At 41.4% G+C, this 26224-nt stretch overlaps 2 protein-coding genes across 2 annotated transcripts; one reads left to right on the top strand and one right to left on the bottom strand.

Moving 5' to 3' along the window:
- The first annotated feature begins 1997 nt into the window (after nt 1-1997).
- abcb4 (ATP-binding cassette, sub-family B (MDR/TAP), member 4) lies at nt 1998-17286 on the top strand. Its single transcript, XM_037073147.1, has 28 exons — nt 1998-2145; nt 2397-2467; nt 2623-2698; nt 3469-3631; nt 3742-3784; nt 4703-4894; nt 5223-5394; nt 5484-5608; nt 6168-6339; nt 6461-6574; nt 7907-8017; nt 8127-8252; nt 8491-8694; nt 8780-8950; nt 9169-9330; nt 9463-9657; nt 10142-10288; nt 10418-10522; nt 11028-11105; nt 11468-11551; nt 11670-11873; nt 11961-12061; nt 12207-12347; nt 13652-13808; nt 13913-14110; nt 14812-15018; nt 15918-16064; nt 16261-17286. Exons 1-28 carry the CDS (start codon nt 2128-2130, stop codon nt 16465-16467), a joined length of 3891 nt encoding a protein of 1296 aa, XP_036929042.1. The 5' UTR covers nt 1998-2127; the 3' UTR covers nt 16468-17286.
- Nucleotides 17287-17333: 47 nt separating this feature from the next.
- crot (carnitine O-octanoyltransferase) lies at nt 17334-25822 on the bottom strand. Its single transcript, XM_037073152.1, has 17 exons — nt 25663-25822; nt 23786-23909; nt 23216-23340; nt 22947-23128; nt 22704-22828; nt 22482-22590; nt 21920-22013; nt 21672-21797; nt 21474-21575; nt 21251-21334; nt 21028-21135; nt 20803-20933; nt 20590-20713; nt 20399-20477; nt 19467-19560; nt 19202-19321; nt 17334-19113 (listed from the first exon to the last, which is right to left on the bottom strand). The coding sequence occupies exons 2-17, from the start codon at nt 23898-23900 to the stop codon at nt 18993-18995; spliced, it is 1839 nt and encodes a 612-aa protein (XP_036929047.1). The 5' UTR covers nt 23901-23909; nt 25663-25822; the 3' UTR covers nt 17334-18992.
- Nucleotides 25823-26224: the final 402 nt, after the last annotated feature.

Here is a 26224-nt window from a genome sequence, read left to right as displayed (position 1 = left end):
TGACCTCTGTGCAGTCAGCGTGTACTTTTTAGAGGACGTGAATCAACCACCAACAAACCACAGCAGTCGCATTTACAATCATGTTAGTGACAGAGGTAAAAATCACATGACACAGTTGTAAATATGGTGAACCTGACGACACCAATAAGAAACTAGATTTTTACCTCTGCTTTGTTTTAAGTTGCTTTAAAAAAATGAATGTAAGAGATGGATTTAAAACTAAACACCAATTCAATAGGAGCCCTTTATCTACATATATACTGTGGTGTACAGCCTTATTTTATAATACCACCTATTCACAAAGGACAGTTATACAAAGGTAGGATAAGAAGGAAAAAATATGACAGGATGGGTTATGACAACACTATCTTTATGGTACTTCAAGGATTAAGGAGTCAAACGATGTCAGAGTTCAAGAGGAGATTCAAACATGGCTATAATGTAACTTTGAAACAAATAAACTCTATGTTAATACCTTTTAAGGTACAAGATGATAATTGCTTAACCACTTATTTGATGATGTCTGTGTCTCCTGTGCGGTTAGTTGTGCTGTCGATTGTTGATGGCAGGTGACTGATCTCAACATCATTGTACCTTTGACCTGCACTAAGGCAACATTATGACTTTATTTACGGCAGTAAACTGTCCATTTGACAACACATGCACACCCAGGATTCAGCAGTAATGTAAACTGTTAGACGACACGTGCTCTTCTCTTTATCTTTTCCCTCTCTTTTCAGAATAATTTTTGTCCCCAGCCATATTTTGACTTCTTGAGTTTATCAAAACAGAGATCCCTTCTAATAATTTTCTGTGCTGCTTGTAGAAAGACAACATGACAAGTTAACAAGAAGAAACAAAGCAGCTAATATAGCATGACACAAAAAGCAACAGATGATAAGGCACTGTGCTTTATACAATCACTGACATGCAGACATCATTTACAGACATTAAACTGACAAATTCATCTGATTTCATAACACTGTGATCCTACACTGACACAATGTTAATAATATACTTTAGGATAATTATTGAAGAAGAAATAGATGAGCAGTATTTTCATTTGATCATTATTCACCTTTGTCCTCACTGCCATCATAACTTGTAACATCATCATCATCAGCACAGATGTTTTAATCATTGTAATAAGTTTTTAAAAAAAAACAAAAAACAAAAACAAAACAAAACTTGAGTAGCAAGTAAAAAAAAAAAAAAAAGGAAAGGAAAGAAATGTCAAATAAATCACAGACACTACTTAAAAGACATAGTGAGACTTCCATGCCAGTGTGCCTACTTGGCTGTCTTGCTCCAGTGGTTGAAGAATCATTTAGATAATTTACTCAATTAAAGAACCAAATGCATGAATGTAGGAATACGCTATTACAATTAAAGGCCTTGTCATGTTGTCATGGTGAAGCAACCAAGGAGAGCCCAGCACATAGGCTAACCTGGTAAACCTCTTAATCTATTGAATGAATGAATGAATAATATCTTAATTGGTGAGCTTGAGGTACACTCAGGGATGGATTTAGGTAACTTTTGAAGTGAGCCAGGATAGCTGTTTCTCCACTGTTTAGCTCGGCTAAGCTAAGCTAATTATCTTTGCTGAAATAGACAGAATTAGCCGTTGACCTTCTAGTCTCACTTTTGGCAAGACAGCAATGCAACACGTTTGTCCCCACAACATCAAACTCTTGTTTTAATTGGGTAATTAGATAAAGATATATGTGACAGGGCAGCAGATGATGGACACCTGTCCCCGGACTCCACAGCTCCTCCCCTGGCTGCTGCTGTTGACGGCCCGTTATCGATTACCTCCTGGAATGAAGCGTGGAGCAGCGGCCGTGAGAGCACAGGCAGCACGGGGGACGAACCGCAGAGAAGTCAGACCTGCACTTTTATTTCTCTGGAGACGGAAGAGTCAGCGCTCTCGTTTCCCATCGAGGGTCATCCGCCGATAATGTACAGCTGCTGTAGAGCCACGTGAGGAGGGGAGAGGGGAGGAGGTGGAGAGGGGAGGAGGAGGAGGGGGAGAGGAAGGACGGGCCAGCGTTTGGTGCATGCAGGCGTGTGATCACCACCTCTGTCAAAAATAGACAGGAGCACTGAGAGGGGTCCGGCGCGACCATGGCGAAGAAGCACTGGGTCAGTACCTCTAGATTTTTACTCTATTTCTGTTTCATTCTATCTCAATGTGATGCATCTTCTTCCTGTGTGCTGCTGTTTACTGTCTGATGATACACTTTACACAATTCACCGCAGAGTGAGCTTCATTCTGTGGCTGCTCTCAGGTGATCTGCTGTGGAGGGGAGGGGAGGAGGACTCTGTTATTCCAGAAAAAGGATAAATATAAATTGTTTAGACAGAAAAATTCAAACAGCTTCTTCCTCTAACAGGAGCCAGACACGGACGCGAAGGGCGACATGGAAATGTCCACAGGCAAACACGAGCCAAATGGAGATTTAAGGTATTAAATTCACGCTTTTTTTTATGGAGTTCTGCAGGTGTCAAGAGTGATGACTGTATTAACGCACAGCTAAAACAGCTCATATACCAGAATATGTGTCCTGTTTCTTAAAAGTTTATCTTTGACATATTGACTTTTATTTACAACTCCTTCAGTGAGAGCAAAGACGATGACAAGAAGAAGAAGAAGGAAAAACCACCAAAGATTCCCATGGTCGGCCCCATTGCTCTGGTAGGCTCAGTCAGCACACTGTGATCTCCCTCAGTCAGAAATAGGTGTTATTACAGCTCTATTTTTAAAATGTTCCATTTTTCATTGCCTTACAATACTGCAAAAATGAAATGTATGTGTTCAAAAGGAGCAGGAAACAGGAGAAGTGATGTTAATTTTTATTTATTTATTTTTTTTAAGATGAGTCAATGGTCATGTCATGACATCTAGAAGCGTTGTGTAACCAGTGAGACAAACTTGAGTGAAAGTAAAAATGTCGTGTTGAAATATTACCAATTGTACTTGAGAAAAAAAAAGTCTATGATATTAGATGTAGTATCAAAAGTACAAGTGATATAAACATATATTTACACGCATTTTCATACTGAGTAGTATGGCCCACCTAGTCAGTCAGCAGATCTCTGATTTTCAGAATCGGTGGGGTTTTTTGTAAATCCAAGAAAACTAAATTAAATGAAAAATGAGGTACGGATGCAGCATGTGTTCTGCAAAGTAACTTGTAACTAAAGTTATCAAACAAATGTAGTGGTCATAGCAGCAAGATGTGTGTGTGTATGTGTGTGTATGAGGTAAGAGGGGAAGCAGGGAGAGAGGATGGGAGTGCGGCACATCCTCCCGTTGTTTGGGTGGACTCCACCAGTTCCCCGCTGTGAGAACATAATGACTCCTCAGACCTGAAAGTTTTCTCCCTGTTCTGATTGCGTAATTCAAAATTCTTCTACCCACGACGGACCCTTTCTGATTCCTGTTGTTTCTTGTTTGGTCTTCAGTTCAGGTTCGCAGACGGTTGGGACGTTTTGCTGCTCATTGTCGGGACGGTGATGGCCATGGTCAACGGTGTAGTGCTCCCTCTCATGTGTATTGTGTTTGGAAACATGACAGACAGCTTCATAGATGACTCCTTGAACTCCCAATTAAACTCAAGCATCCCCAGTGAGTTTTCAGTTACAGGCGTGCACATACATAATTAACTGGATAGATAATGAAGAGGCCATATATTTAACACCTCTTAACAAATCTCTTATGTTACCTTGTGCCCTCAGATATCACCATACCTACCAGCAACTTACAAGGAGACATGCAGCGGTATGTCTGTATTAACAGCATAAAATGAACATATATCCAAAATGTTGAATTTAGCGTTTGTAACGATCAAAATATTATTATAGAATCCCATCAATGATAGATGTCTTGTTATTTGAATTTTCTATTGCCTCAGCTCAAATGAGACATTTTATGCTTTCATTCCTTTGCTTCAGTGTTCATATAGTCTTGTGCCTGTAAGAGATCTTGAAAGTTAAAAAGGTCAAAGTCCGCACCATTAGAGGCTCCTTTCTCCCACAGCAAACCTTGCTCCTAAACACCCCGTCAATAGTTTCGCCTTCAATTCTGTGACTTTGTGACATCACACTACAGCCCTTTTTAGATACAAAAGGTGGCACATTTTCTCCAAGGTGAGGGCGGCAATGTGCCGGCCAGTCTCTCTAAAATGGCAGCGTAATATTCCTCCTTTTCCAAAAGCTGCCTCTGGGGTAGGCATAAACTTGTGATGAGACTTGAAGCTCGAAGTTGGGCTGTGAGCAGTGACAACAAATTTGTCTTCAAAATAAGAGCTTTATATTCCACCCCATTTTTTTAGAACCAGGTTCTTAGCAGGGGGCTTTTAATTTGAAAGTACAGCAAGCTACAACAACAAGCTAACACAACCAAACAGCTAGTGTCACGGCTAGTGTCACCATCTCACACATTTTCATAATTCATTTCCTGGCAGATATTTTGGCATGCAAGAATTCATTTAGCATTTGTTGTTAGGAGTGCTGGCTCAGGCATGTGTGAGCTGACCAATCAGAGCAGACTTGAGGGCAGGGGGAGTACAGAGCGGTAGCAGTAGTGAGCCAAAATAAAATTATGAAAACCTGAAAATGATCATTATATGTCTCCATTTACTTCCTCTCAAGTCGAAGCAATGGTAGTTTTAAAGTCACAGTGCTTCTCTTCTTCCAGCTTTGCAATCTATTACTCCATCATGGGGGCCGTTGTACTGGTGGCAGCCTACATGCAGGTGTCCTTCTGGACCCTGGCAGCCGGGCGGCAGGTCAAACGCATCCGCAAGTTGTTCTTCCACTGCATCATGAAGCAGGAAATCGGCTGGTTCGATGTCAACGAGACGGGAGAGCTCAACACACGTCTCACAGAGTGGGTATCACAACACTCTGGTTCATATTTCTCATTTCAACCCGAGTGTAATGCTAACCATGCCAGACATATCAGCACTGCTAAGAATGTATGCAGCCACAATTATTTTCTATTTCAAAGTTTACAGATTTCTCAAATAATATATTAATCATATCACCTATAAAATGTCATCATAAGTTTCCAGAGCCCAAGTTTAAATTGTTTGTTGTGTACAACCAGTAATCCAAAACCAAAAGATATTCAATTTACAATTATATGTGTGCAGATGTATAAACTTGTGTTCAGTACTCAGAAGGTCATGGGTTGTTTTTTTTCTTTGCATGTGCAGCGATGTCTATAAGATCCAGGAGGGTATCGGTGATAAGGCGGGAATGCTGATACAGGCCTACACCACCTTCATCACTTCCTTCATCATCGGCTTCACCAAAGGCTGGCAGCTCACCCTGGTCATCCTGGCTGTGAGCCCAGCGCTGGGCATCTCAGCCGCACTCTTCAGTAAAGTAAGCGTCTCTCAGAAAATATTTGCTTTACTCTTTAGAAGTTCATCTGCGTTTTTAATTACATTTTGTCCTCTTATTTGTCTGAATAGGTGCTGACAAGTTTCACTAGTAAAGAGCAGACCGCATATGCCAAAGCCGGAGCTGTGGCAGAAGAGGTGCTTTCTGCTATCAGGACAGTGTTTGCCTTCAGTGGTCAGGACAGAGAGATCAAGAGGTGGGTGCAGAATGCTACTACTACGAACAATAACAACAACAATAACAGTAATAGTAATGAATGTGAAACTCTAATTGTATAGCACATTCTGTACAAAAAGATGGAGCACTGTCCTTAAAAAGCTGAAAAATCAATGTAAAAGTACTGTAAAAGCAAGTAGAAATGTTTTTTTTAAAGTGATATTTCAAACCAAATAAAATCAGTGAGATTAATACTGTAAATGGAATTAAGTGCACTACCTGACAGCTGATTATCAGCATTTTTAAGAGTTTCCCAAAAATCACGACACAGTTTCGACGTTGTACAAGTCTGATGGAAGGTTATGGGGTTGTTTTCTCACCAGCAAAGCGAAAACATTTGTGCGGGGCAAATAAATGTTGATCAAAGTCAGAGGAAGAAGTCCCTGAGAGGCTTGATAAATGGATAAAACCCATGAAAACAAAGGAATTGGATTAGATGTGACATTTGTTGATGCCAAAGGGCCCTGCTGTTTGCAATCTTATTCTATTTAACTCTAACTTCGCTTCCCATCGAGCTAACCGGCATGCTTGCACCACAGATATAATAAGAACTTGGAGGATGCTAAAGCCATGGGAATAAAGAAGGCGCTCTCCTCTAACATCGCCATGGGCTTCACCTTCCTGATGATCTACCTGTCGTACGCTCTGGCCTTCTGGTACGGGAGCACACTCATCCTGAGCGGCACATACACCATTGGATCCGTACTCACTGTGAGTAGACACATGATGACAGATTTCGTAATTAACTTTTTTTCTTTTCTTTTTTTTCATTTTAAGCTACTGGAGACTCGGGTGCGGCTAACGCTCATGTGTTATGTGTTTGTGTCTCAAGGTGTTCTTCGTTGTGCTCATCGGAGCGTTCACTGTGGGTCAGACCTCTCCCAACATCCAGAGCTTTGCCAGCGCCCGCGGAGCAGCACATAAAGTCTACAGCATTATTGATCATGTAAGGAATACAACATTATTTCCTCAAAGCACACACGTCAAAAGATTTTTAGTAATCTCTTTGCCGCTGGACAGTTTGTCAGTTTGTATGAGTGAACACGCACCTCTGCACTCGGCCGCACTGGGAGGCCGCTTTGATGAAGCCGACGAGTCGAAGTCAGTAATGAGATGTTGGATTCTGCTCTAATTGGAGCACCTGCTGCTTGGATGAGGATTGCAGGTCACTTGGTTGATGTTGCACAGCTGTGGCTCTCTCCCCTTCCTGAGCCCACTGTGAATGTATTGTGAGATTTAAAGGCTTGCACCACAATCACACATGTACAGCGTTTCCTCAAGTTGAGTTAATCTAGATTTATGTTATTCAGTTAGCTGATGACGTCACGCTGATTATTTCACTAAATTCAAGATCGATCTGGGTTTTTTTTAATTAGTTAATTAGTTCCTATTATTGATAGGGATTGATGAAACTAGTTGGATTGGCAGCTTTTGAAGGTGAATGTGCCAGAGAAAATGTCAGAAACCAGCAGTACAGTCACAGTAGTATCTATCTTTCCACCACTTTAATTATATGTGGTGTCTTTGTTGCGAAACATGATGATAAAAAAACAACCCTAGATGCCATTTTTCTGTTTTACTGAGCTGCTTCCGAGGAGATGCACTGGATCGCGGCATTGAGGGTCGTTGTATGATTAGTTTACAGTGTGCCTGTATGTTTGTCACCATGACAACACACTCAAATCAATTTACAAGCATTGAAACAGGATACTGTGGTCTACAGACCATGAGTTGAAGAGTGCATCTGTTTGCACATGAACACAAATTAGCATACACACGGCCACAAGCACAAGTATGACATCTCCTCCATTCTGTTTTTTTAGTTTCTCCGTGCTGCGAGCAAAAAAACTGAAGAATACTTTGTTACTCTCTCCCACTGGACTCAAGATCTGTATTGCTTTTATATTGTTACTCATTTTTTGTCTTGTTTTTTTCTTGTGTCTTTTATTGTGAAGCACTTAGTGGTCTGGAAAGGTGTTCAAAAGACAAACAAGATAAACTGTCGGGTCTTAAGTGCCAGAGGGTGAGGCCTCCAACAGGGACATAAAACAGACAAATCTTCAAAACAAAAAAACAAATCTTCGACAGCGAAGCATGAGAGAGAATAGCGATTTGTGTGTTTAGGCACACTGAGAGAAACAGTGAAAACACAAAGCTGTGGAAATAAACATTAGCCCTGTAACATTAACAGCCTTCCTCCCATTGTCTGTTTGAGGTTATGATAAGAATCAGGTTCTTTATCCAGCTGTGGCCATAGTGTTAACTCTTGCCTCAACAGAAACCGAGCATCGACAGCTATTCAGAGACGGGTCACAAGCTCGACTTTGTCAAGGGAGACATAGAGTTCAAGGGGATCCACTTCAACTACCCCTCAAGGCCGGAAGTCAAAGTATGTTCCCTATGGACTCTGTTCAGTGAACTCTACACAAAAATACAATTAAACTGACATTATATTCTCTTAAACTGTGTCTCAGTACTGACACTGTTATCTTTTGTAGATTTTAAACAACTTGAGTCTGAACGTGAAGAGTGGACAGACCATGGCCTTGGTGGGGAGCAGCGGCTGTGGCAAAAGCACCACGGTCCAGCTGCTGCAGAGGTTCTACGATCCACATGAAGGAAGTGTAAGTGACATTACTACACCACCTTTATCAAAACAGTTGATTCAGTATTTATTCAGTCCAATGTTGTAACTTTCAGATGTAGAAGAGTACACCACTGATTTAGCATCAAACTACTATAACATTGTCAGACTCATTTTGGACTTAACAAAATCGACGCAGCATTAGTATTTGACACCATGTGACGCCAAACAATCTCCAGGAAGTAACATTGTGTGTCTGTTTGGCTCTTGCTTTTAAGATATTTATTGATGGCCACGATATCCGCACACTTAACATCCGCTACCTGAGAGAGATGATCGGCGTGGTGAGTCAGGAGCCCATCCTCTTTGCCACCACCATCGCTGAAAACATCAGATATGGCCGACCTGACGTGACGCAGGAGGAGATCGTACAAGCCACCAAGGAGGCTAACGCTTACGACTTCATCATGAACCTTCCGGACGTAAGACTGTATTTCTGACTCCCTCTGTGCTTATCAAAGACTTTGTACACAACTTACTAATATTGAGACTCTTATTGCTGAGCAGAAGTTTGAGACGCTGGTTGGAGACCGAGGGACTCAGATGAGTGGAGGGCAGAAGCAGAGGATTGCGATTGCTCGGGCTCTCGTCCGCAACCCCAAAATCCTTCTGCTGGACGAAGCCACATCTGCACTTGATGCCGAGAGTGAAACCATTGTTCAGGCTGCGTTAGACAAGGTACAGTCATGCACAGACGCATGCTCTGCTTCGTCCAGGACACAGTTTTAATGCTTATTATGTTGACATTTATGAAAAAAATGCATTTAGAGTATAAATAGACTTTCTAGACTTGAATCCAGACTGGGCCAGACTATTGGACTGTATGTGCTGTACATAAATGAATATTTAGCTGCTTCTTGTAACTGTGAGTAAAAACTCTTTGTCTATGTGTGCAGGTCCGACTGGGTCGTACCACCATAGTAGTCGCCCATCGCCTCTCAACCATCAGAAATGCGGACGTCATTGCTGGCTTCCATAAAGGGGAAATCGTAGAGATGGGAACTCACAGCGAACTGATGGAAAAGAAGGGCGTCTACCAGTCTCTGGTCACCATGCAGGTAACACACACGTAAACAGCTTGACTAAAAAAATTGGTCGGACTGGACCTGAGAGGGAATTTTATGATGAAAAAATGGACGGCCTTTGATTATGTTCGTGTCTTTCCCCCACCCCGTCTCTACCAACTGTAGACCTTCCAGAAAGCTGAGGATGGGGAGGAGGACGAGTGCGAGCCGTCTGCGGGTGAGAAAAGCCCGTTAGCCAAGACCTTCTCTCACTCCTCTATACGCCGGAGGAAGTCCACGCGAGGCTCCTCCTTCACCGCCTCAGAGGGCGACAAGGACGAGAAAGACAAGTCGAAGGGTGACCAGGACAAGACAGAAGAGGTGAGCCTCGGTCGAGTGAGATTTGTGTGGTTGAGTGAAAAATAAACTGCTTAGGTGATTATATGTGTGTCTTATTGCCTCTGTTAGGCTAACTCTATTTGTCCTTGCCAGTGAAACATTAGCTAACACCTTGCATGTTTTGAATGGTCACGATGGCATTGATGGCCAGCTGAGGAAGTTCTCATTATATGCTGATGACAAATAACTGTATTTTACAAATCCTGACAAATCAATACTCAATATAATGTCAGTTCTGAGGATTACCAGTTGAATGTATCTAAACGTCCTCCACCAAGCACTGCAGCCAAAGGTAATTCAACATTCACAGTATCCATTCAGGGTTAAGCCTGGCTCGTTCTCCAGCAATATTACACCCAGTCTGGATACAATTGGAACACCTAATGAATCTCTGCCCAAAGTCAGAACCAGAAGGCAGGCAGAGAGAAAAGAGATGCGACTCAACTCTTTCTCCCTCTTCCTGCAGGATGAAGAAGCTCCCCCTGTGTCGTTCCTTAAAGTGATGCGTCTCAACAGTTCTGAGTGGCCATACATCCTGGTGGGAACCTTGTGTGCCACGATCAACGGAGCAATGCAGCCGGTGTTCGCCATCATCTTCTCTAAGATCATCAGTGTAGGTTACTTGTGGTATCCGTGCACTAAAAAAAGAAAAAAAGTCATTTTAATGTCTCATGTTAATCACAGAATTTGTGAGATGTTGAAGAGAGCGTGGAAAATCAGGTGTTTTTTTTTCTCCTCTCAGGTGTTTGCAGAGCCAGATCAAGAGATTGTCAGGCAAAGGGCTACATTCTTTGCACTGATGTTTGCTGGTATTGGAGGCGTGTCCTTTATCACTATGTTTCTACAGGTATGGATGCGCACACACACAAACACACACACACACAGACACACACACACACACACACACACACACAGTCTCTTATATTGATTTTACCCAAAAAGTTGTTGGAAATACACCTCTTGTTTAAATGAGAAGATTGATAGCACTGATATGTCAGGACGATAAAAGTTAAAATAGACAGCAGGTTAGTTTAGCATAGCCCTAGGTGAGAGAAGTTGGCTCACTGCATCTCTAAAACTCAGCAATGAAGTTTTTCTCTTTTTCTCTCTGTTGAATCAGTTTAAAAACTTTGCACAGCTGTGACCCCATAGAAACTATTATTTTTATTTTCATTTTAAGTATAATCTCAAATGTTAAAACCCAGAGAAGGCTTACAGTGCGATATAGGAAAGTGCCTCTACAAGTGACACACACACACACATATATACACCCAAAGAAAATGTTGCAGCATAAACACATGCAGGTGACGTGACTGTGGCGCTCATGTCTTCTTTCTGTAAAATACTCACAGGGTTTCTGTTTTGGTAAATCTGGAGAGATTCTGACCCTGAAGCTGAGACTCAAGGCCTTTACATCCATGATGAGACAGGTGAGTGCAATGAAATGAAATGAGAAGCCTACACTGGGATCTATATGGGGGAAGTGGTTTTAGATTGGTTATGACTAGAGACATTAAAGAGAGGAGACAAACTGCTTCGAGTATTTTGAATAGAAAAGTGTGTATGTGTATGTGTATGTCAGAGATGATGGTTGTATTAAACATATTTCCCCCAAAAGCCACTTGTGTCCTTTATGGCAGTGAACAGTGTGTCACAACAAAGTGGCACACAAGCACAAAATGTTCACATATTTCTGATGCTGTCATATAGTACTTTCTTTTTGAAATGTTAGTGAATTTATTTAAATGATTTTCACGGGATATGGAAAATGTTTATCCGTGTTTCCTCGCAGGATCTCGGCTGGTTTGACAACCACAAAAACAGCGTTGGAGCGCTCACGACAAGACTGGCCACAGACGCTGCCCAAGTACAAGGGGTAAGTCTCAACACACACACACAGACATACACTCAGAGCTATTCACTACAAGGCCACCACAACCGATCATCTAATGTCATCCATGTACATGTCATCTGCTTCGTTCCCATCTGCTCAGGCTACAGGGGCACGTCTGGCCACACTGACGCAAAACGTCGCCAACATGGGCACCGGCGTGGTCATCTCCATGGTGTACGGCTGGGAGCTGACCCTGCTCATCTTGGCTGTCGTGCCCATCATAGCAGTTGCTGGTGCTGCTGAGATGAAGCTGCTCACCGGACACGCCGCCGAGGACAAGAAGGAGCTGGAGAAGGCTGGAAAGGTTGAGGATATTTCGAGCAGCAATTGTTGAACCACTGATCATGTAATACATCGTAGATATAACATTTGTATGTGTTTTTCTCTACAGATTGCTACAGAGGCCATCGAGAATATCCGTACTGTTGTGTCTCTCAACAGAGAACCCAAGTTTGAGTCTTTGTATCAGGAAAACCTCATAGTGCCATACAAGTACGTGGAATTACATCATGTAAACCACAGATCCAGTCTCTCCATGGGACATATAACAAAAAAATTTATAAAAATATATACATTTTAATCAAATTAATTAATTTGTGCTCATCCCGATGCCACCTTTCTCCCACTCTCTGTGCAGGAACTCCCAGAAGAAGGCCCATGTGTATGGCTTCACCTACTCCTTCTCTCAGGCCATGATCTACTTCACTTATGCAGCCTGTTTCCGTTTCGGAGCTTGGCTCATTCATGAAGGGAGGATGGATATGGAGGGGGTTTTCCTGTGAGTAAACAGACAATCAAGAGAGTGACAGCAAGGGCTTTTAGATCACAGGCAGGTTACATCAGACTGAAGCATTCTTGCTGGGAGGAGAGACTGTTTATATGGCTATTAATCATTATCCTGGCCCTAAAGCATGTGAAGGGCTACTGTGAATGTGTGAACCAAGAACCTGTAGCACCCAGACACGCACGTGTTTCAGGATGCTAACCTAACTCAGTTTTTCATTGTTGGGCGGGACCATTGCTTGTTTTTTTACTCTGCCTGTTACACAAAGAGGAAGTCAAAAGTTCACATCACCTTGAGCTTCTAACAGGACATAAAACTATAAAACAAATAAATATTAACTCCCACAAGGAGACTTTTTACCAGTGTTCTGGGAACCATATTTTCCTCTGAGAGCAGCTTGTTTATTCAGTTATGGTGTGTATTATTACCTCAAAAGAGATTGTAATCTATCAGGATGATCTTGTGGAACAAAACATGTTATTAACATTAACTTGTGTTTCTAAAAAGCCAATTTTCAGCAATGATCCAACATCTTATTAAAAACTGCCACAGGGTTTGTGTCAAGGGAACCAGGACGTTGCTAACTTCCTGGTTAGCCTTCAAAAACACCTCATCCCTGCAGCACTGTATGTCACATAAACAATCCAGAGCCTCTTAAATCATTCCTGTATCTTTCTGCGCTTGCACTGTCATGGATGATGGCAGTAATGCACCTTAAGGCTGCTTGCCACCCGCAATATAACAATATTCGCAATATAAGAAAAAAGCTAGATGCTACCACTAATGCTAAAAATAGTGTCGGAGGAGAAGACAAACGGGGGATAGATACTGTGATGATATTGTTATTGTGAATTCTCTTAGCCAGTATAATCGTGTTGTAAAGTTTGAAAATCTGACAGTGAAAGCCTGAGTAGGGTTCAAAATCATGGATTGGCCGATCAACCGACTGACATTTCCATTCCTAGAGCCTAAAGTCTTTATATTATATTAAATTATACTGTAAATATAACCTTATAACCTGATGAAAATGCTCGCGTGGAAATATTAAGTTTGACTCCTGACATTATCATGATGTCTTGTGCACCTTTGACCTCATCTTTAAACACAGTCGGTTGACTTGTGTAACTACAGGACAAAAAAAAGAGTGACACCTGCAAACATGTCGTGCACACAAAGGTTCAGATATTAATTCCTGTCAGCTCTGCCTTATGTAATCCTCTTTAACACTCCATTGACACAAAAGGTAGATAAGGAAAGGTAAAGGTAAAACTAGTATGTGTCTGACTTCCTCCCCTCAGTGTGATTTCGGCTGTTCTGTACGGCGCCATGGCTCTCGGAGAGGCCAACTCCTTCGCTCCAAACTACGCTAAGGCCAAGCTGTCAGCAGCCCACCTCATGATGCTGATCAACAGCGAGCCAGCCATTGATAACCTGTCACACGAGGGAGAGACACCGGTACACAAGCACAAAGCCTCACACACCTCACACAATACTTAAAATAGAGGATTCTACACACACGCTGACAGATCCCTCCTCTCTCTCATCTCTTAAAATTCCAGGAGACATTTGACGGTAATGTGCGCTTTGAGGATGTGAAGTTTAACTACCCTTCACGGCCGGATGTTCCCATCCTCCAAGGGCTGAATCTGAAGGTGAAAAAGGGAGAGACTCTGGCTCTGGTGGGTAGCAGCGGCTGTGGGAAGAGCACCACCATCCAGCTGCTGGAGAGGTTCTACGACGCCAGGGAGGGGAGAGTGGTGAGAAGACAAACACACACGCACACACACACACACACACACACGCCTGCTGGAATCATCACGCCTGTGCCTCTTCACCTACTCAGTTAGGTAATGGTTAGCCAGACTGTGTGTTTATGGCCTCTTTATAGCAGTGTGCTGAACATTGGTAGGACAGGGACTTGGTAGACAGTATAATGTGTGTGTGTGTGTGTGTGTGTGTGTGTGTGTGTGTAGACTGTGTGTGTTTATCTTGACTGAACCCACCATTCCATTTTATCTTGATATGAGGGAGACAAGAGTGATATTTATTGTTGTCTCCTGCTCTGCCGTGTTGTCACAAGGTCACTGTTTTAGAGCTGCTCCTCTGATAGCACAAGGATCTTGTTTTTAAAATGTTTTTGTGTCTTAATTAGCAACAACTACGATTTGACTTTATTGACTGTCTGTCCGTCCCTTTTCTTGTGAACGAGGGAATTTCTTCAAATTTGGTACAAATGTTCATTTGGACTCACGGATGAGATTTCAGTGGCCCAAAGTCAGAAGTTAAGGACATTGTGGCTCCATGGTGTGCCATTAACATAGTGGAACATTTAGGAGCTAAAAAGCAGGAGGAGCTAATGAAGAGCCAAAACAAAGGGGCCGAAAATGTATTTCTTGCAGATTAAAGACGACGATCTCGGCCACTCAAATGGAATTTCTTCCTCCATTTCCCCCACCAGGTGCTGGACAGTGTGGATGTCAAACAGCTGAACATCCAGTGGTTGAGATCACAGATAGGCATTGTGTCCCAGGAGCCCGTGCTGTTCGACTGCACCCTGGCAGAAAACATCGCGTATGGAGACAACAGCCGCACCGTGACGATGGAGGAGATCGAGGCGGCAGCTAAAGCGGCTAACATTCACAGCTTCATCCAAGAGCTGCCGCAGGTAACCGCTGCCATGTCCTCGTGTGTCAGTAATACCCTCTTCTCTGTCGGAACAAATCTGAAGATTAAAAGGCGGCGTGATTTTGTTTTATCCTTATCTTTACAACATCTCATGGCACCTAAAAGTGATTAACACCACATAGTAAACGATTGTTCACCTAAATCACAATTGAAATTTCCTTTCCCACGTCTAGTGATACCAGATCTTTTATCTCCAGCCACAACTAGTTTTGGCTACATTTGCCAAAGTTTATAAATATCCTTCCATTGATATCTGATTTATTCCTCCACCTCTTCATAAAGGTGGTGACAGGATTTTGGTTTGTGTTGCTCATCGTATTGAAAAATTATTAAAAAAAATAAATAACAGAGAACTTTCTTATCGGGCACTAACAAGACAAGACAAGTCAAATAGTATAGACATATCACTCAAATTGGTAAGAATAATAAATAATACATTTAAATCAATTGCTTGTCTAACTGCCAATAAACTCAACTAGATGAATACTAACTCATTTAGTAGCGATTACATGGTTATTTCCATGAAACTTTCTAGGAAATTATTGACCTGTTAAATAAAATGTTATAAGACAATATTCTACAATTACTTTTGTAATCTAGCATTTAAATTGGCGTTATGTTTTAGCTAAAGTGTTTAAATTTTAGTGTTTATTTTATTTTGTTGACTTCTAACAGTTATTTGTAACAGTTCATTATTACAGTTTTTGGTCTTACAATATTTCATTTATAGTATTTTTTTAATTAACTTCTTTGACTTTGTTGTTTGTTGGCACTTTGGGCTGCATGTTTCTATGAAAGTTGTGGCTGTGTAAATGAAGTTGAGTTGACCGTTATGATATTATGTGCCACCTCTCTCTCCGCCTGTGTTGGTATGAGCAGAAGTACAACACTCAGGCAGGCGATAAGGGAACGCAGCTGTCAGGTGGACAGAAGCAGCGCATCGCCATCGCCCGAGCCATCCTCCGTAACCCCAAAGTGTTGCTGCTGGATGAGGCCACGTCCGCACTCGACACCGAGAGTGAGAAGGTGAGTGTTTATGGTCAACTGTATAAAACATGGAGAGACTTCCATCCATAACCTGCATTGTTACTAATGGCCTGCAGGGGGCAACTCCACTGGTTTCAAAAATAAATCTGATTGTACGTATCATGAGATGATGATTGAACTCACCTAATTTATGACCTATTTTCCTATTTCAATATCACCATTCTGCTCTTTCCAGGTGGTGCAAGAGGCATTGGACCACGCCAGCAAGGGCAGGACGTGCATCATCGTGGCCCACCGCCTGTCCACCATCCAAAACGCCGACCGCATCGCCGTCTTCCAGGGAGGAGTGGTGGTCGAACAGGGGACGCATCAACAGCTGCTGGCCAAGAAGGGAGTCTACCACATGCTGGTCACCAAACAGATGGGCGACAGGAGCGAATAAGAGGACAGAACTCTTTTTCAGTTTCCAGAGGGATGGACTCAACACTCGTGCCTTTCATAGTCAACTCTCTGCTTCTGAATGTTCAGAAGCCAAAAAAGTCTAACATCTTGTTCATTAGGCGTTTTTCTTCACTGGCCTTTTTCACAGATGACATTGTGACATGTGATCATAGAAAATAAAATGAATGAGTGAACACACTCGCAGCTCACTGGGACACTTGAATGTTAGGAACACTTGTGCTTTTTCCTGCCATGCAGGTCAAAATGTCTGCTTTGAAAAAGGCCCAATGTGTCGTCATGTTCTTATCTTTGTTTAAAAAGATCTGATCACGTTTGTGCCTCATACACTGGGACTCAAGTACGGCCAGAGATTTAAAGGTGGAGCAACTGTAAGAAAAGAAAAAAACCCTCACTTTTGTTGATATCTTGTGCCACCCTCCTTTAACTGCAACTACAGTGATTAAACTTGCCAGTACACTGGATTTATTCTGTATCACAGTGCCTGACACCGGGATCATCATCATAGATACGTTGTGTTATACAGTATTTGTGTTTAGGTAAATTCTTTGATAATTTATTGATTGTGTTTTTCTATGTTTTCTACTGTCAGAGTTAATAATTGAGCAGAAGTGCCTGAAGTATTTCACCTGAGAACATGTTGTACACAACAGGGCTGTGCACATTTGAATTTTCTGTCACACACTAGGAATCCTTTTTTTTTTTTCTACAAATGCGTGTAATTACTAACCTTTTCAAATAATATGGTCATGAAACTATTAAAATGTTATATTCAGTTATTAAAAACATCACCTCATCATCATTTAACTCATTTCACTGGACAAAACCAAAAAAAATCAAGCAGATGGAAATCTCTTAAAAGTTTATTTCAACTTGACTACATTTCCAAAATTACATACATTTTCTTTCAATGTTCATATTCAGATTTAAAAATATTGAGCTATTTTTCAGTGTAATATTTGAAGGAAGAACAATCTTACATTTCTCAAAGTTCAGTCAACATTCACAGACAGATTACAGGTTAGTTTAAGGCTTTAAATGCAGAGAAAGAAACCACAGTTTTTAAGGTTCGTGATGATTTGTGAGGTTTTACAGCAGTGCGAAGCCATGAACAGTCATTCATCTTTAACTGGAGAGACATCAAAACAATAAAGGAAAGCTGCATAGTGTGTAGAGCCCATAAAGTGCAGTGACCATGTTAGTAAGGATTTGGTTCAAGGATGTTGAAACAATCACCAAAACAAGTTTCACTGATGCACTGAAGTATAACAACACAATGTGCAGTACTTCAGTAGACTGGAAGGCAGGCTTTAATCTTCAAAAGGCAGACATTTCAATTATTCTCACATTTTTGAGCATAGAAATATAAACAATCATGATACAGCAGCTCTTGTCAAAAAAATCTTTCACAGGTCTAGAAATGATGATGACTAATAATTAAAAATTCAAATTAAAAATTTGACCCTGTTATTCTAGTTAACTAACCTAAAGAGTCACAGAGGAACAGAGGGAGCACTGGGGGCAAACAGCATTGGCTAACTGTGTTGGTCCTCAGCTGATTAAAGGAAGGATTTGCCAATTTTCAAGTCCATCCTAGAACAATATCTGCGCCCGTTTAGACACTGAAAAATGTTTTGCGCAACGCATTTCTTCAAGATCAGAGACGCCTTCTTAATGTAAGTGATGGGGGACAAAATGTAGTGCTTCTTCGTCACAATAACAAATTGTGAACTATCCTTTAACTGCACGTGTTTGTGGAATAATAAACAAAAATGACACTTATTCTCTATGGTGATTATTGACCGTGTAAGCCACAAGTAAAAACCAAGAATATATCATCAGCTTATTAAACTTAGAGGAAAATCAATCTTAATTTCTGTCCAACTTCAATAAGTTGACTGATTTTTACATTCCTGTAGATTTTGTTTGGAGGACAAAATCAGAACATGAAACAAGACAAATCAATTTTGTTTAACTTACATCAAAGTTGTTTTCATGGATTTAAATGGAATACCTTTTATTGTAAAAGAAAAATCTAAAGCAAACAGTCAAAACAACCAGAAGTTATGTTCTGCAATTTATCCACCTTCAAACAGTCTCTACTTATTCTGACAAACATAAAGAAAAGCGTGGAGCCGTGGCATAATTTTGGCTCGCATGTGGATTAATACTGATGGAAATAAAATTAAACATTCTCAATAAAACATATACTACAATCATGATAATCAGGACAAATATTTACACCTAGAGTATCAACTAATGTGTGTTTAGCACAACAAGAAACAGAAGAGTTACTTTTTTTAAATGCCAAAACCAGTGGTCATCACTTACTGGCACTGATTCTCTATATTTGCATTGATCTGTGCTGAAAACATTACTATCACTAGCTGTCGGCTGGTAACTGAGGGTTTGTAAAATGTGCGCGTGTTAATGTTGAAACGTGCTGAGGGATAAAAAGTAAACGTGCATCAGCCTGTGTTTAGCAACACGGTCTCTTCGGCGGAGCACTTAGAGCTGAGAGGTGGTGGCCAGGTGGAGCATCTCGTGCAGGGAGCTACAGAAGATGTTGTACAGTGACGCAGCATCTGTCTGACGGCAAGACTTCCACGCTGAGACGGAAACAACAATCCTGGAGGGAGAAAAAGCATAAATTGTAAAACTAATTCACAAGTGAAGAAACAGCCTTATGAAAACAGGCGTGTCTCTTTTCTGCCCACCTGTCGTCTCTGATGCGGTAGAAAAAGCCATAACCATGGTGCACCATGGGAGCCACGGCCCCCAGAACTGTGGTGTAGCCCACCAGACTGGATGACAGCACGAAGTTACCACCGCCACCGCTGCAGACACAAACACAACTCAGTTTCAGTCAGATCTGTACAGAGATGTGACATTTGTACGACAGCGCTTTCCCTGCAATGATCACTTAAGAAAGTTCTATTACACATGTTGGTACAAATGGATTTGAGTCCGTTAAATCTGTACCTCCTTGCATAGAGGGGGTCCATGAAGAGTTCTGGAGTGGGAAGTCCCTCCTCTCTGGCAATGAGATACAGCCCAAGAAGATGCCTGTCAAAACCTGAACAGCCACAAAAGAATGTGAATTCAGATACAGAAGATCAGATGCCAGCGCTCCATCTATTAACATCCAAAAGCCACATAAACATTAACGCTTTATTACTACACTGTCTTTTCTTGATTGACTATGTCTATGTTTATGGTTTTACTTGATTGATCTTTGTCTTTTACTTCAAAAAGTGTCTAAAAAGGTACTCTGAGTCTTCTTGTACACAAAAACTATTTTGACATCAAGCGCATCGCACCAAAAAAACTTGGGTTTATCCTTCCCAATAGAAGAGTGGAATGCGTTTTTTTTCTCATTTGCAAAGTCATCTTCATTTTCACTGGCTTTTATTGGTACATGCTTACGTTTTTCAAGCAGTCCCAGCTACTAACTACGACCGTCGACGAGAAGATTAATATGAAACTCACAGCAAGGTGTGAATGCTGCACTGTACTGTGCAAAATAAAAACAAAACAAGGACCCTTAAAATGCTCCACAGGCCTGCTTGTGGGAAAAAATAACTGCCATTCACAGGTGAGAACTAGGTTTCGTCCCGACAAAAATAACAATGGACAATAATAAGTCTCACCCCTAGCAGATTTTGTCATCAGTTACAGAATAAAAAAATGGTGTGTTTAATCCAGAATATTATTGATAACACTTATTAATGTCGGGATGTATTCTGAGTTAATCAGGTATGTTTGGTGGGTTAACTTTCATTTAAAAACCCTCATACACCAGCTAATTTTGGTCTGAAAGCAGTAGTAGTGAGATTGCAGGAAAAAATGGTCTAGCTACTGATTGGTGATACGTAGAAATACAGAGCAACAGCCTGTAAGTAAAGTGAACTAACCTTTTCCTTCCTGGGCCTCAGCCATCAGTTTGTTGTGTTTATTGAAGGCCAGCAGCATGGCTTTCCTCTTGACATCACCCTGACAGAAAAATGCTTATGTGTTAATGTTCAAATATTCAAAGACTGCTTCCACCTCCTTTCTCCTCAGTGATTCTGCCACGGTGCACAGTTTCAGACATACACACACTCACATTGGACGCGGGGTCCGTCATGACTGCACACCAGTCCGCAGCCTCCTTCGTGCACGGTCGCATCGTCTCCGTCCTGCCGTGGTAGAACTTGCGCGTCATTGCTGTCTCATAACAACTTCCCGGCCTGAGAGCGGAAAGAGGAGACATCAACGTGATTCACTTCTTATGGTTTTCAAACATCACACTTGCATGGTGATATTGGTGAGTCCATACTTCTTGTGCAGTCTGTAGTAGGCCAGCTGCATGGCTAGTTGTACAAAGGTGTCTGGATGCAGCTTCCTCTCTTTGATGGCCGCTTTTCCAAACGCTGTGAAGGCGTGACACACCACCTGCAGGTCCTGAGTCTGTAAAACCAGTGACAGAGTGGACAGTTACATACAGGGAAAAATCATTTAGGCTTTTTTTCTTAGCTTGGACTGCTGTTGAATATAGGCTCACCGACTCCAGGTATTGCTGCTTGGCGTGGCCGATGTCGCTCTGGATCTTTTCGTCCACAGTAAACACCTGCTCCTCAGGAGGGGGTATGGGTCTGACCACATCTGAGCCCTAAAAAGTACAGACAGTCAGGCATCATTAGTGGACAGATCCATTTAAAGTGAGCCATCGTTATCAAGAACAATTTAAATTCACGTAAAGTAATCAAGTAAAAGTCAATATTTACCTTCCATTTGCCTTCTGTAGCTTTAACTTGCTGGTCCAAATACCAACAAAAGGACACCAGTACCATTGCATCATATGGCGCATGCTGCAAAACAATTTGAATCTATCATTTTTAGGACATTGGATTTTAAAGTTTTACATGGCAGAGTTCTTTGCTTTTTGGACAGAGAGGTTTCCAAGACACCAAGATCTTGCATGACACACTCACACGCACACAAACTCACATCACAAGTGGATCCAAACGTGCCGTCTGCGAACACGATTGAATTGTACGACTTGTCTCCCCAGCGTATGGTTGGGTTGCCTGTAAGTGCTTCCAGGGTCATCTGTGATCAGAGGGCCAGAGTTACAAAATCAGACACCGAGGCCGGTGAACAGTTAGTCATGCAGCCATAAATAATTTAACTTTGTGCCGCCCGTACATTGGTGTAGTTCTCTGGAGAGGAGTAGGGTTTGGTTTCATCCAGAGATATGATGAACAGACTGCTCTGGATGGTCTCCAGGATGGTCTTATTGTGCGGATCAATGCTTATTAGATGCTCTCTGGCCTGCAGAGACAAGTACTGATCGTCAGGTATGTTTCTGAAATATGAGAAATCTTTCGCAAAATAAATAATCTATAATCTGTTGTAGATCTTATTCAAACCCTCCAAAGCTTGAGCACCCCTACCTTCGCCCAGCGAGTCCTCTCCTCCGAGGTGAGAGCACTCACTCCGTCTCCCTCTGGCTCTCTCTCACAGCGCTCTTTCACGTAGCTCAGCTGCCTGTGCAGGATAATATAAGCAAAAATAAAGGTTGTTGAAAGCAGGGTGGTTTCCATTCAGCCTGCTATTACAGGGTATCATACATTTTTTTGGTATGTTCCTATAGATTTCCTATATTCTACTTTACTTTTTCACAAATCTCCTCCCTCTTACTGTTCCCCAACACACACTCGTAAATATGTACACACACACAGACTGCCATACAATTTTCACAAACATACATAGTCCCAGTATCTGAGTAATTTTTTTGTTTTTTGCAGTCGCCTCTGTCTTTATTCAGTGTTTATCTGTAGCGCCCTCTTTGGGCTGATGAGTGCAATGAAAAATATTCAGTAAAATTCCTCAGTGTTTTCTTAGAAGTCAGTTAATTCACATCCTCAAAACATCAAGAAGAAGATTGTTCTCCTGGGTACAAGGTTTCTTATTTGGATTTTATCCTAGAGTGGTGTTTGTACTTGCAATCACTACCTGAGTATTTCTGGAGGAGTGAGGATTTGTCCATCACAGAGTGCGTCAAAAGTGAAGACACGTCCACGACAAAGCACTACCAAATGGGAAGGGCATGGACCCTCACTCTCTGTGACACAGCACAACACACACATTACACAATGCTGATCTCAACTGAGAAAGTGAAGTAAAGAGCACACAGGTGTGTCTGAAGGTTAGAGATAAAAGCTGAGTTAGATCTACCTGTTTTGAAGTAGTTACGAATGGTGTCCTTCTTTACTCCGGGTACTTTGCAGGTGCAGAACAACATTCTGAACTGGTCCATATCTAATGCTGTTTTTCCAGCTTTCTGCGGAGGCAGCCTCTCCCTAAAACATGCAAGAGAAAGACCAGGAAATTCATTTTGACTTCATGTACAAAAGAAGAGCAAATTCAGCTTAAAACACCACAAACACAGAGTTCGTGTTGTGTGTAAACATGTCTTACGTGCGGATCATGTTCCAGTACTCTAGTGAATGCCATGTGATAATACTGGCCCTATGAAGAGAAGTTCCCTCTGCAGGAGGCCAGCAGTGCTCCAGGTAGGGCGCCGGGCCTCCGAAGTTTACATTCAGCTGAGAGGGGGTACGGATCTCCAGATACGCAGTGTCTAACCACCATTCTTCCAGCTGGGAGTGAAAAAAACAAAACATTCAGCAAAGTAAAAAAAGATATCTGTAACGCAAAAAACGAGACATTTCAGCTCAATTACGCACCCAGTTTCTCTTTGTCTTCGCTCTCTGCTGTAGTTTCTGGTGCAGATCTTTGCCAACACCCTGTTCAAACTTCTTCACCATGTCAAATGTAGCCTTGAACTCTTCATCAGATGCAAAAGGGCGAACTGATGGAAAACATGGCAGTACAAAGTTAGTCAGTCTGTCAAGTGAACATGCTTAATTGAAACACACAATCACACATGCATACTTAAACTCTTGTATATGTGATATTATAATACTCAGAACCAAAGACTGTCTGAATTTGACATATCAAATAAAATAATAAATTACAACATCTAAGCGAGGTGTACTGGGGAGAAGAATTGATGGACGTGACATAGAAAAACCGAAGAGAGCGGAGGGAAACCGTTGACTGCTGGTGCATCATTTTAATAAACACTTCACACACTGTTAACTTAGCTTTGTATTAAAAAGGTGCAGAAACTGACTACATTTAATTTTCTTAATCATTTATAGTATCTTTGGAAACATATTTAAAGTTTGCTTGGTAAATATCTAGAAAACCTGCAACAGAGTAACTGAGCAGGTTGTACCAAGCTACAATCTTACCTGAATCCAAGTACTTGGAAAGGCTCATTTCTAGTGTCGGGACAGGCAGGGCTGGCAGGCTGCTTTGGTACTGGAAGGTCCGCTCGGGCAGAGACTCTGACAAATGATTTGCCATTTCTTCTTTCTGTGACACAAATAAATGTGACACTGCAATGAGGCTGCGGCCGATATGAGTTGTATCACTGTTATGACTAAATCAAATGTTTCCGAAAAATTATCCAATTGACTTTATTTACAACTGTTTCTTCTGAACAGTGAGATATTCACTGCATAAACTCTACAAAGTACCACGATTTGATGTGTACATCAACAGACAATGTTTGTGTGTTTATTCATATATTACCATGGCCTTTTTTCATAAAGATTACACATATGCGTCAACGTTAAATATGTTTTAAACCCTCATACTAAACATACATGACACACCTGCCATAAACAAGACATGAGAGAAAAGTTCCTGTGAGATCTGTATGTTCATGTATTATAACCATCAGAGTTGCGACTGACCATTATATTCATCACAAGTTAATTTGAAGATTACTGTCTCGATTAACGTATTGGTAAAGAAAATGTTGAAAATGTTGTCATAATGTCCCACCTTCCAGAGTTAAAGTATTGTTTTGTCAGAACAAAGATACTCAGCTTACTGTCATATACCACACAGAAAAGCAGAAGCTGATTGAGAAGATGAACCAGCAAAAAATGACTAAAATTACCTATCATCCAAATTGCTGTGCTTTCATTTTATGTTGACCGCCTAATTAATAATCAGTATTAAAAACATTGTGCATGTTTTCAAGTTTGCATGAAAATATGTTATAATATAAGTTATAAAATACAGCGTCTTTCTATACATATAATTTCCCTTTCTTTTTTCTTCCTTTAGCACCACATTCATGTGCTACCTTATTGTCTTGTACTTTGAATATCAAAGCATCTGTATATAAATCTTCTGTGTGTAGCATGAGAGGGGGCTGCAATTACAACTCACTGTGCAATCCTGTATTGTGCAATGCCAATAAAGCTGAACCTTGAACCTCGATGTATGCAATCACTGACCATCATATTCAATGTAAAATCATGGTTATTTACAAATATTCTGAGGCATGTTGTTTTAGGTTTTATGTATTGTTCTCCTTGTTCTCATGTTGTCTCTGCAACAACCACAGTACAGCTGTTTTGTTTCTATGTATTTTATGTGTCTATTGCAGCTATCATTACACCTGCACAGGGGCTGCAGATGAAAATGATCTATGGATGACTAAACTGGCACATTTACAGAAATGTTAATAATGTGCCATTGACCCTATGAATGTACTTAAAAGACTTACAACGATAGTAATCCTAAACCATGAGGCACATGAGCAGACACATGAGCAGGTAAACACAGCAGCCGCTTGAACAAAGAACTGTCAATTTCACTGAGATCACATTGTGTGTACTATTAAGGGATCTACCACCAAAATATGTGATTTTCTCCCGGTTTTTGACATCCCACTCTTCTGTTATGGAACATTAGCTTACATAGCTGGTTAGCTTGACACCCTCTCTATGCTATTAAAGCCATTTAAATCCATAAACTTCTTTTACGACGACTCGATAAAAGTTGTAGCGTATTTCAGCGTCATTTTTCACAAAATTTCAGACTAACAACCTGCTTGTTGAAAGAACTCTGACAAATAAGACTTTTAATTCAACGTGTAGCATTAAGATAGCTAGATGATTAGCCGACACAAAGCTGTGTTAATGTTAAAGTCTACTAGCTTCTCTCTCCTCCGGTTATAAGCTAACGGTATGACAACAACACTTCAAGTTGGGAACAAAAACTTGAATTAAACACTTCCTAGCTTTCAAACACGGTGCTCCTGTCGGCTCACCTTCTCCGGGACCCGTTAGATTAATGCATCCACACACACACACACACACGCACACACACACACAGCGGCAGTATCTTGGGTCTTGCAGCCGGCTGGACTTCAGGGAGGCTCAGTGTTGTTTTGTCCGCAGCAGACCTTTACCCCACTGGACGACTGTGCCAGCCCGGAACACATCACTGCGCATGCGCCCCGCACTTGACCTACATTTCTATGAGCGAAATAACGAGGCATTGATGCTGAGTGTGTGTGTGTGTGTGTGTGTGTGTGTGTGTGTGTGTGTGTGTGTGTGTGTGTGTGTGTGTGTGTGTGTGTGTGTGCGTGTGTGTGAGAGAGAGGTGGGGGGCTGGATTAATTTAGAGGCTGTGGACCAGAATAGAGTCTGTAAAACTTTAAACAAGTCTTTTTACGTAATCCCTGCACACAGAGAGCATTTTCAAAATGGTTAATAAAAAAAAAAGGTATTAAGCCAGACAAATACATCCAAAGGTCAGTGACATGGTGAACCTTTCTCTGCAGCAAAGCCAAACAATTTTTGCAAATACACTTTAGCCTTAAGTAGAAG

This window comes from Acanthopagrus latus, chromosome 17, assembly GCF_904848185.1.
Source record: "Acanthopagrus latus isolate v.2019 chromosome 17, fAcaLat1.1, whole genome shotgun sequence".
Lineage (NCBI taxonomy): Eukaryota > Metazoa > Chordata > Actinopteri > Spariformes > Sparidae > Acanthopagrus > Acanthopagrus latus.
The sequence above is the reverse complement of the archived record's forward strand: the minus strand, read 5'-3'. Positions and strand labels throughout refer to the sequence as shown.